General features: G+C 39.9%; 1 protein-coding gene across 1 annotated transcript; it reads right to left on the bottom strand.

Annotated features, from left to right (window-relative positions):
• Window positions 1-394: 394 nt before the first annotated feature.
• Window positions 395-1,171, bottom strand: LOC120195493 (FCS-Like Zinc finger 5-like). The gene is made up of 2 exons (XM_039197500.1): window positions 746-1,171; window positions 395-651 (listed from the first exon to the last, which is right to left on the bottom strand). Exons 1-2 carry the CDS (start codon window positions 1,072-1,074, stop codon window positions 483-485), a joined length of 498 nt encoding a protein of 165 aa, XP_039053431.1. The 5' UTR covers window positions 1,075-1,171; the 3' UTR covers window positions 395-482.
• Window positions 1,172-11,937: the final 10,766 nt, after the last annotated feature.

Here is an 11,937-nt window from a genome sequence, read left to right as displayed (position 1 = left end):
ATTCATTTTCAACATATATATATATTTCTGTTTTTATAATTTTTATAGTTTTAAATAAATTTAACTATATTATCTTTTTTATTTTCAAATGTTTTTTATTTTTTATATATTATTTATACAAATTAATCACTTCTGTGATGATGGTGATTTTCTTTGAATCTTTGTGACCTTAATAATTGAGAGGATGAATCTATAGTGGACGTAGTAATTATTGTAGTAGTAAAAAGAGGAAACCATAGGAAAGAAGTAAAATGGGAATCCATATAAAAGTGTGGGCTGATATGATGTCAAGCTCAGAACTTCAGCCATTTGCATCACCATCGACTTTTTGTTTTTATAATTAATGCAACTGCACCCACTACCATATATGACGCAATACACTTTCTTTCTTTTATTTTTTTTTCTTCTTCTTCTACATTTGTGGCGTTTGATATTTGGCTTAATTTCTATCAAATTACTCGTTGATAAACATTCTTCAAAGCTCAAGCAGCAACCACTGGCTCGGCTTTAGAATTCTTGGAGGTGGTTGAAGAGGCGTGGGCATGGCGGTCCTCTCTCTTTGAAGCCGCTGCAATTGCATTCTTTTCTTTTCTTTCGTCTTCCTTCATCTGCTTTTCTCTGCACTCGAGACTACAAAACGCAGTATCCCCCCTGCAAAAACAAATAAAACGAAGCTCACTGACAAGGATTCAAACTAGAGTTAAACAAGGGGGAGAAAGGATTATGTGAAAAAGGAGAAAAATACCTATACATATATATGTTACGACCAGGAGCTAAGCGGCTATTACAAAGCCAACAAGACTGCAAAAAAGGAGATGCGCTTGTGGTACCGTTGACTACATGGTTAGTAAAAGCTGATCTTTCTGAAGATCGGTTTTTGGGAGACACCATGGCCGAGAAACGTTGATCCGAACGGGAGTTACCGTCGTGGAATTCACGGTGGGGAGGGGGAGGATCAGATACAATTGGGTGTTGGTCGACGACTTCCTCCAGGTTGGAGGCATCGACGACGGTGATCTCCGTCATACTTGTCGTTTTCTTGATCGACTGGCGTGTACGTTTTCCTAGCAACATCGTGTGTTATATATTTACGTTGTTTTTTTCTCTTTTTCTTTCTCGAGGGATTTGTAAGGAGAAAGAAAGGAAAAGGGAGTAAAAATGGAAGAAGGTGAAGGGGCAGATAAATTAAACGAGAAGGGAATGAGAATGAGAGGGAGAGGGAGAGGGAGAGGGAGAGGGAGAGGGAGAGGGAGAGAGAGAGAATCTAAGCCGCACAGGGTCTCAATGAAGTCCACCTCATGCTTTAGTTATTGTTACTTATTTATGGGTAAAGTATAGTAATGGTCACTGAACTTTTATAAAGTTTTCATTTAGATCCCTTAACTTTAAAACTTGTAATACAGTTCTCTAACATTTATTTCGTTTGCAATATGGTCCCCGACATTATACTACCGTTAGTTCGTTTGTAATATGGTCACTGAACTTTTCAGGCGCTTGCATTTAGGTCCCCCAACTTTAAAACTTGTAACACAATCCCCAATTTCATTTTAAACTTCAAATTCTTTTTCGATATCGAATTTTCTTTAGAAAATAAATATGAAAATTTTATCATAAATGTAACCCTCCAGACCCTGTCTGTAAGTTAGACTCAAACCTAAGTGGTCACATATCCCATTCAAAGTTTTTTTAATACATTAGATATAATATAAAACAAAATATTAATAATACAGATATATCCAAACACAATAGCAATACATGTCACCAAACATAACCGAAAAACCTATAGAGATATACGTTCGTACAAAATAAGTAGTTGATCTCTCCTGATGCCAAATCTGCTAGCTTACAGTCTGCTATTATCTGAAAAAGGATAAAAACTACAGAATGAGCTAAAAAGCCCAGTGTGCTCCAAACAATGTATTAAAAACATACGAATAAAATATTCCAGTAAAATCGATTATCAAACATGTTTTTAAATATGAACACTACCCCCATCCGTCAAGTCCAAAATGTGTAGGTTCCCCAGAACCATACACCCACCAACAAGTCCAGTAAGGCCCTGAGCACACAGCAAAGGAACCGGTAAATAAGGCCCTGAGCACACAGCATAGGAGCCTCCAGGTATACTTCCTCCATCATTACCCCCAAATAAATCATGTTCCGCTCATAACGGATATATATATTTCAAAAATTAAAACATAATTCAGGTCAGGTAACAGATCAGAATCCATGTCAAGTATCATATCAAAATTCAGGTCAGGTAACAGATCAGAATCCATGTCAAGTATCATATCAAAATTCAGGTCAAGTATCATATCAGATAATTATTCATATGATAGTTTAAAACAGTAAGATAACACTGTCAGGAAACACACCTGTAACAGTCTGAGAATCAGATAGGGAAGCCTACTACTGGGTTTGTCGATCACGCTCTGCTGCAGCGCTAGATCCTACGAATTGGAAAAATCCATATTGGAATCCTAATATATATAAAAAATCTTAATTTTTATTTAAATCATATACGGAAACCTACGAGTAATTCTTGTATTACGCGGTTCGGACTGATCTGATGAACGGACAACACCGGACCTAATTGATCCTCGCTCAGGTGAAACACGAGTACCTTCATAAAATATCTTACTTAATCAATTCCTTAACCATATCTCAAATAAATAATCAAAATACTAAAATACTAAGCCTATTTGGGTTCACATGTCAATTCAGAGATTTCGGGTCAGAATTTGACAAAACGGACTTCGGAATCAAATTCAGGACGTCGAAAAATATAAAGTATGACCTTCCGAAATTTTGAATTCTTGGTTAAAATCAAAGTCAACGGGTTTGACTGATAATTATGAGACTTTCGGGTTCGAATTTGGCGAAACGGACCCCAAAAACATATTCAGAACGTCAAAAATTATTAAAATAGATATATTCGGAAAAGATTAACGGTCGTTTAATAGCCGATCAAAATTCTGGTCAAAAGAAGTCAACAACCTGTCAACCATTTTACAGAAATAACACCCTTTTTTAATAATTACTAAAATAGCCCCTTTTTTTAATTAATTAAAAAAATAAAACACATTTCGAATTAATTCCCAAAATAGCACCCATTTCGAATTAATTCCCAAAATAGCACCTATTTCAAATTAATTCCCAAAATAGCACCTGGTCAACGGTTGGGTCGGGTCAACGGGTCGGGTCAAAACTGGTCAAACCGGTCAAACCCTTTGAAAAACCGGTCAAACCGGTCATTTTTTACTTCCCCACGGGCAGTGGGGGCGCGTGAGGGATCTTCTAGCAACGGAAAATTCACGGAATATTTCTTAAAAATTACTTTGAGAGATTTCGAGATACTTACAAAACTCGGTTCAAATTTTTGAACGGCAGAGAGCTCGATTTCATCAAATCGGAAACTTTGACCGCTTCATCTCCCCATGCGCCGCCATCGACGGAGACCGAGGATGACACCGGCGGACTCAGAACGGCACAAGGAACACGATGGTGCGGGAGGTGTCATAAACGGAGCAACGATCGGCGATGAATTTAAGATTTTCTCGGCGATTGAGCTAAAAAACGTCGAGACTTTGACTGGAAATTCCCGGTGTTTGGCAGTGTTTCGCTTCAATTTAACGGGTTTGTTCCTCGCTCGATGATGAACACGATGGTGGTTTCAAAACAACGATCAGAATTCGGATGGCGTCGGGATCGTTGTCGGAAGTTGACGTTGGGGAAGGAAGTTTAGGCTCAATTTAAGAGCAATTGGTTTCTGTTTTTTCATAAACCAATTGCCGTATATAATACCAAACTTCACCAATTTTTCTTGGGTAAATTCAAGGCTTGGTCCCCAAATTTTCTTTAACTCTAAAACAAGCTACAAATTTTTAAAATCTTTTTATTTAATCCCTAAATTTCACCAAATTACTTAATTAAAACCTCAAATTACAATTATATATTTTTTTTCAAATTTCCGGGTTGTTACAATTCTCCCCCTCTACAAGAAATTTCATCCTCGAAATTTACCTTATGCAAATAGATGAGGAAATTGAGCCTCCATTGACTCCAATGTCTCCCAAGTAGCTTCTGAGGGACTACGATTACTCCATTGAATTTTGACCATTGGAATACGCCTATTCCGACGAACTCGTTCATCCCTCTCTAAAACCTGAACAGGCTCCTCCTCATATGACAAATCAGGTCTTAGCTCTACCTCATCAACTTAAATGATGTGATCTGGATCTGGACGGTATCGCCTCAACATAGACACATGTAAAACATCATGAATACGACTAAGCTGGGGAGGCAACTCAAGGTGATAAGCAACAGGTCCAACTTTCTTAAAAATACGATACGGCCCAATACATCGCGGACTCAGTTTACCCTTACGTCCAAATCTCAACACCTTCTTCCATGGAGATACCTTGAGAAAAAACTGATCTCCAACCTCAAACTCGATATCCTTGCGTCGCTTATCTGCGTATGATTTCTGCCTATCGAATACTTCTTTTAAGCGATCACGGATCAATCTGACAGTATCTTCAGTCTCTCGAACCAAGTCTGGACCCAAAAGTTTTTTATCATGCAACTATGTCCAACATATAGGAGTACAACATCTACGTCCATACAGAGCCTCATATGGTGCCATGCGAATACTCGCCTGATAACTATTATTGTAAGCAAACTCAGCTAACGGCAAGAAATCTTCCCAACTACCACAGAAATCAATCACACAACCTCATAACATGTCCTCCAACACCTAAATTACTCGCTCAAACTGTCCATCAGTTTGAGGATGAAAAGATGTACTGAAATTCAAACGAGTACCCAAAGCCTCATGCAAAGCCTTCCAGAACCTGGAAGTGAACCTCAGATCTCGATCAGATATGATAGACAACAGAACACCATGAAGTCTAACGATCTCAGAAATGTACAACTTAGCCAGTTTGTCCAGAGAATAATTAATACGGATAGGAATAAAGTGCACTGACTTGGTGAGTCGATCAACAATCACCCAAATAGAATCCTTTTTAGAAAGAGTCAGAGGAAGACCAGTAACGAAGTCCATTGTAATGCGCTCCCATTTCCACTCAGGAATCTTAATTGACTGCAACAATCCAGATGGATGCTGGTGTTCTGCCTTAACTTGCTGACAAGTCAAACACCTCACCCCAAAATCTGAAATATTCTTTTTCATATCAGTCCAGAAGTAGCGCTCCTTGAGATTATTGTACATTTTGTCCCCGCCAGGATGCATAGCATAAGGACTACTATGAGCCTCCTGAAGAATAACCTATCTCAATTCATCATCTTTAGGAACACAGTAACGACCGTGAAAACACAAAATACCTTCCTGATCCACATTATACTCTGAACTCGATCCTTGCTTAACTTGCTCAATAATGGAAAGCAATGAGCTATCCAGAAGTTATTTGGTCTTAATCTCCTCGGCCAAAGTAGGTTTAACCTGCAACTCTGCTAATAGACTATTATCATCAAATAAACTCAAGTTGGCAAACAAGGCTCTGAGATCTGATATAGCCTTACGGCTCAAGGCGTCTGCCACTACATTAGTCTTCCCTGGATGATATTCTATCTCTAAATCATATTCCTTTAAAATCTCCAACCAGCGACGCTGTCTCAAATTCAATTCTTTCTGAGTAATCAGATACTTCATACTCTTATAATCAGTATAAATATAACACTTTTCTCCGTATAGGTAATGTCTCCAGATCTTTAAAGCAAAAACCACGGCAGCTAACTCCAGATCGTGAATAGGATAATTACGCTCTTGCGGCTTTAACTGACGCGAAGCATAAGCGATGACCTTCCCATCTTGCATCAAAACACATCCTAATCCAGAATGAGAAGCATCACTGTAGACAGAAAAATCTTTCCCAGATTCAGGCTGAATCAACACTGGGGCTTGAGTTAGAACAGTCTTCAGTTTCTCAAAGCTAGCTTGTTGGTCCTCAGACCAGACAAATGGAACATCCTTCCTCAATAGTTTCGTCAGAGGAGCAGCAATAAGGAAGAACCCCTCAACAAAACGACGGTAGTAACCAGCTAAACCCAAGAAACTACGGATCTCCGAGACGTTCCTGGGTTGCTTCCAGTTCAGAATGGCCTCCACTTTGCTCAGATCCACCTGAATGCCATCAGTAGAAACGATATGTCCAAGAAAAGTCACTTCGCTGAGCCAAAACTCACACTTGCTCAACTTAGCATAAAGCTTATTCTCCCTGAGAATCTGTAGAACAATCCTTAAATGCTTCTCATGTTCTGCTTTATTTCTAGAATACACCAGTATGTCATCAATGAACACAACTACAAACTGATCCAAATAAGGTCAAAACACTCGATGCATCAAATCCATAAAAGTAGCAGGGGCATTTGTTAACCCGAATGACATCACTAAAAACTCATAGTGCACATACCGAGTACAGAAAGTAGTCTTCGGAATATCCGAATCTTTCACTTTGAGTTGATAATAACCATACCTCAAGTCTATTTTTTAAAAGATAGAAGCCCCTCGAAATTGGTCAAATAGATCATCAATCTTGGGCAGAGGATATTTGTTTTTAATCGTGAGCTTGTTCAGTTTACTATAATCAATACAGAGTATCAATGTCCCATTTTTCTTCTTGAACAAGAGAACTGGGGCTCCCTACAGTGATACACTAGGTCGGATAAATCCCCTGTCCAACAACTCCTGGAGTTGGACTTTCAGTTCCTTAAGCTCCTTTGGGGCCATACGATAAGGAGCCATTGAAACTGGAGTGGAACCAGAATAGACTTCAATTTCAAACTCAACCTCTCTATCCGGCGGTAATCCAGGCAACTCCTTGGGAAAAGCATCAGGAAATTCCTTAACAATCTGGATGCCTTCAATATCAGATTGAGAACTCCTGGTATCCAATATATAAGCAATAAATGCCTCGGAACCTTTCTTGATCATCTTCTCAGCTACCAACGCAGATACAACATTCGTCAGAAATCCACGACGTTCTCCGATCATTATAATCTTTCGATTATCTGGGGTTTTCATAACAGCTCTCTTGGTCTCAAAATCAATATTTACTCGATGTTTGTCCAACCAATATACACCGAGAATCAAATCAAACTCTTCAAAGGGTAACTCCATCAGGTCGGTCAGAAAATCTCTCCATTGATCTCTATAGGACATTCTCTAAAAATACGATCCAACACTATAGACTTGCCTAAGGGACTTTGAACTATCACCGAATGCTCAATATTCTCAACAGGAATATTTAGACCCTCAGAAACAGAATGCGATACAAAGGAATTGGTAGAGCCACTATCAAACAATGCAAAGTAGGGAACTGAAAGAATAGTAACAGTACCTGCAGTCACATTGGGCCCATCACGATCTTGTCGAAGTCTGGCAGTGTAAACCAATGCAGGCTTTCTGGCCCCAGATCTGACTGGACCCCTACTCTGAGATGCCCGGCCTCTGCTAGCCAATCTAGGTGCTCTCTCCTGAGTACGACCTTGTGCTGGAGTCTGGACTGTACTATGAGAACTAGCGAGAGTATGAGCTGGCGTCTAAAATGAACGATTGCGCTCTGGACAGTCTTTCAAAAAATGGTCACCAGAACCACATTTATAACATGTGCCCAATTTCATCTTGCATTCTCCAAGATGTTGTTTTCCACAGTAATCACATGTCTTTAAAGGTTGCAACCCAGATGATCCACCATGTCTAGAAGAATGTACAACTGAAGAACCGGGTGTAACAGGTCTGACACCCGCATTGCCTCTCTAAAAGGAATCACCCCTGCCTCTCTTGCTAGGATGTGCAGAAGAATCAACAGAACAAGAAGGCCTCCAGAATCGGGTTTGAGCTCGATCACTATCTCGCTTATGCTCCATACCCAGTCGCTCTATTTCCTCAAGCAGTCTTGGTTATCTCAACCAAAACATCAAAATTCCTCTCTCGGTGCGTAACGACTCGACTCCTGAACTCATACCTGAGTCTATTCTCGAACCTCAAGCATCGATCTGTCTCCGTTTTAACAAGTCCTGGAGCATAACGGCTAAATCGGATGAACTCAAACTCGTAGTCCATAACAGACATGCTACCCTATTCCAGATTTTGAAACTCTTGACGTCGCTCCTGCAGATATTTCTCCCCGATATAGCGACTCCGAAAACGTGTCTTGAAAAGATCCCATGTTAATTGGTTTCTTGGAATACTACCAGAAATTGATTGCCACCATCTAATCCAGAATGAGAAGCATCACTATAGACAGAAAAATCTTTCCAAGATTCAGGCTGAATCAACACTGGGGCTTGAGTTAGAATAGTCTTCAGTTTCTCAAAGGTAGCTTGTTGGTCCTCAGACCAGACAAATGGAACATCCTTCCTCAATAGTTTCGTCAGAGGAGCAGCAATAAGGAAGAACCCCTCAACAAAACGACGGTAGTAACCAGCTAAACCCAAGAAACTACGGATCTCCGAGACGTTCCTGGGTTGCTTCCAGTTCAGAATGGCCTCCACTTTGCTCAGATCCACCTGAATGCCATCAGTAGAAACGATATGTCCAAGAAAAGTCACTTCGCTGAGCCAAAACTCACACTTTGCTCAACTTAGCATAAAGCTTATTCTCCCTGAGAATCTGTAGAACAATCCTTAAATGCTTCTCATGTTCTGCTTCATTTCTAGAATACACCAGTATGTCATCAATGAACAAAACTACAAACTAATCCAAATAAGGTTGAAACACTCGATGCATCAAATCCATAAAAGTAGCAGGGGCATTTGTTAACCCAAATGACATCACTAAAAACTCATAGTGCCCATACCGAGTACGGAAAGTAGTCTTCGGAATATCCGAATCTTTCATTTTGAGTTGATAATAAGCAGACCTCAAGTCTATTTTTTAAAAGATAGAAACCCCTCGAAATTGGTCAAATAGATCATCAATCTTGGGCAGAGGATATTTGTTTTTAACCGTGAGCTTGTTTAGTTTCCTATAATCAATACAGAGTCTCAATGTCCCATCTTTCTTCTTGACAAAGAGAACTGGGGCTCCACACGGTGATACACTAGGTCGGATAAATCCCCTGTCCAACAACTCCTGGAGTTGGACTTTCAGTTCCTTAAGCTCCTTTGGGGCCATACGATAAGGAGCCATTAAAACTGGAGTGGAACCAGAATAGACTTCAATTTCAAACTCAACCTCTCTATCCGGCGGTAATCCAGGCAATTCCTCGGGAAAAACATCAGGAAATTCCTTAACAATCCGGATGCCTTCAATATCAGATTGAGAACTCCTGGTATCCAATATATAAGCAAGAAATTCCTCGGAACCTTTCTTGATCATCTTCTCAGCTACCAACGCAGATACAACATTCGTCAGAAATCCACGGCGTTCTCTGATCATTATAATCTTTCGATTATTTGTGGTTTTTCAGAACAGCTCTCTTGGTCTCAAAATCAATATTTACTCGATGTTTGTCCAACCAATCTACGTCGAGAATTAAATCAAACTCTTCAAATGGTAACTCCATCAGGTCGGCCAGAAAAATCTCTCCATTGATCTCTAGAGGACATTCTCTAAAAATACGATCCAACACTATAGACTTGCCTAAGGGACTTTGAACTATCACCGAATGCTCAGTATTCTCAACAGGCATATTTAGACCCTCAGAAACAGAATGCGATACATGGGAATTGGTAGAACCACTATCAAACAATGCAAAGTAGGGAACTGAATGAATAGTAACAGTACCTGCAATCATATTGGGCCAATCACGATCTTGTCGAAGTCTGGCAGTGTAAACCAATGCAGGCTGTCTGGCCCCAGATCTGACTGGACCCCTACTCTGAGATGCTCAGCCTCTGCTAGCCGATCCAGGTGCTCTCTCCTGAGTATAACCTTGTGCTGGAGTCTGGACTGTACTATGAGAACTAGCGGGAGTACGAGCTGGCGTCTGAAATGAACGATTGCGCTCTGAGATAGTCTTTCAAAAAATGGTCACCAGAACCACATTTATAACATGTGCCCAATTTCATCCTGTATTCTCCAAGATGTTGTTTTCCACAATAATCACATGTCTTCAAAGGTTGCAACCCAGATGATCCATCATGTCTAGAAGAATGTACAACTAAAGAACCGGATGTAACAGGTCTGACACCTGCACCGCCTCTCTGAAAGGAATCACCCCTGCCTCTCTTGGTAGGATGTGCAGAAGAATCAACAGAACCGGAAGGCCTCCTGAATCGGGTTTGAGCTCGATTACTATCTCTCTTGTGCTCCATACCCAGTCGCTCTATTTCCTCAACAGTATTGGCTATCTCAACCAAAGCATCAAAATTCCTCTCTCGGTGGGTAGCGAAGATCCATCTCATCCATAATCCTCTGTGTGTCCTCCATCCAATACTCAGCGTCTGTCGGGGGTCCACCGATAATACCCTCGAATGAAACTACACCAGCAGCGACCAAAGAGTTTGAAATCTCAACAGCAGTCATATTACTAAGGGCTCTGGAAACTCTCTGAAACATACGAAATATAACTCTATTAAGGGCATCTTCATTTATGTCAGTATCCTCATCTCCAGTGACGGGAGGGTCTCTCACAGGAGTAAATTGGTCATCTTGAGAAAGTGTCGGATCTACTTACGGAACAGGAGGATCACGTGGAGACATCGAATCGTCGATCGTAACAAAAGGTCGAGAAACTCGCCCTCGACCATGGCCACGGCCACGTCCTGTCCTACGACCTCTAGCAGCAATCATCATTGGATCTATAAGGCTCTACAAAAAGAATTTGAAACATATGTCAGATTAGCATTAGTGATCTCGAGAAAACTTTAACTCATAAAATAAGGCGACATTTTTTTTTCAAAATTTCTTAAAAATCCAAAGTTTAGGACTCATATACAGTCCGAGTGTTTAAAACCGAAAGCTCTGATATCACCAAATGTAACCCTCCAGACCCGGTCTGTAAGTTAGACCCAAACCTAAGTGGTCACATATCCCATTCAGAGTTTTTTTTAATACATTAGATATAATATAAAATAAAATATTAATAATACAGATTTATCCAAAACAATAGCAATACATGTCACCAAACATAACCGAAAAACCTATAGAGATATACGTTCGTACAAAATAAGTAGTTGATCTCTCCTGATGCCAAATATGCTAGCTTACAGTCTGTTGCTATCTGAAAAAGGATAAAAACTACAGAATAAGCTAAAAAGCCCAGTGTGCTCCAAACAGTGTATTAAAAACATACGAATAAAATATTACAGTAAAATCGATTATCAAACATATTTTAAAATATGAACACTACCTCCATCCGTCAAGTCCAAAATGTGTAGGTTCCCCAGAACCATACACTCACCAACAAGTCTAGTAAGGCCCTAAGCACACAGCAAAGGAACCGGTAAATAAGGCCCTGAGCACACAGCAGAGGAGCCTCCAAGTATACTTCCTCCATCATTACCCCCAAATAAATCATGTTCCTCTCATAACGGATATATATATTTCAAATATTAAAACATAATTTAGGTCAGGTAACATATCAGAATCCATGTCAAGTATCATATCAAAATTCAGGTCAGGTAACAGATCAGAATCCATGTCAAGTATCATATCAAAATTCAGGTCAAGTATCATATCAGATAACTATTCATATGATAGTTTAAAACAGTAAGATAACACTCTCAGGAAACACACCTGTAACAGTTTGAGAATCAGATAGGGAAGCCTACTACTGGGTTTGTCGATCACGCTCTGCTGCAGCGCTAGATCCTACGAATTGGAAAAATCCATATTGGAATCCTAATATATATAAAAAATCTTAATCTTTATTTAAATCATATACGGAAACTTACGAGTAATTCTTGTATTACACAGTTCGGACTGATCTGATGAACGGACAACACCGGACCTGATTGATCCTCGCTCAG

This window comes from Hibiscus syriacus, unplaced genomic scaffold, assembly GCF_006381635.1.
Source record: "Hibiscus syriacus cultivar Baekdansim isolate YM2019G1 unplaced genomic scaffold, ASM638163v2 tig00117016_pilon, whole genome shotgun sequence".
NCBI classification, from domain to species: Eukaryota; Viridiplantae; Streptophyta; class Magnoliopsida; order Malvales; family Malvaceae; genus Hibiscus; species Hibiscus syriacus.
Note: the sequence above shows the minus strand (reverse complement) of the source record. Positions and strands in the feature narration are given on the sequence as shown.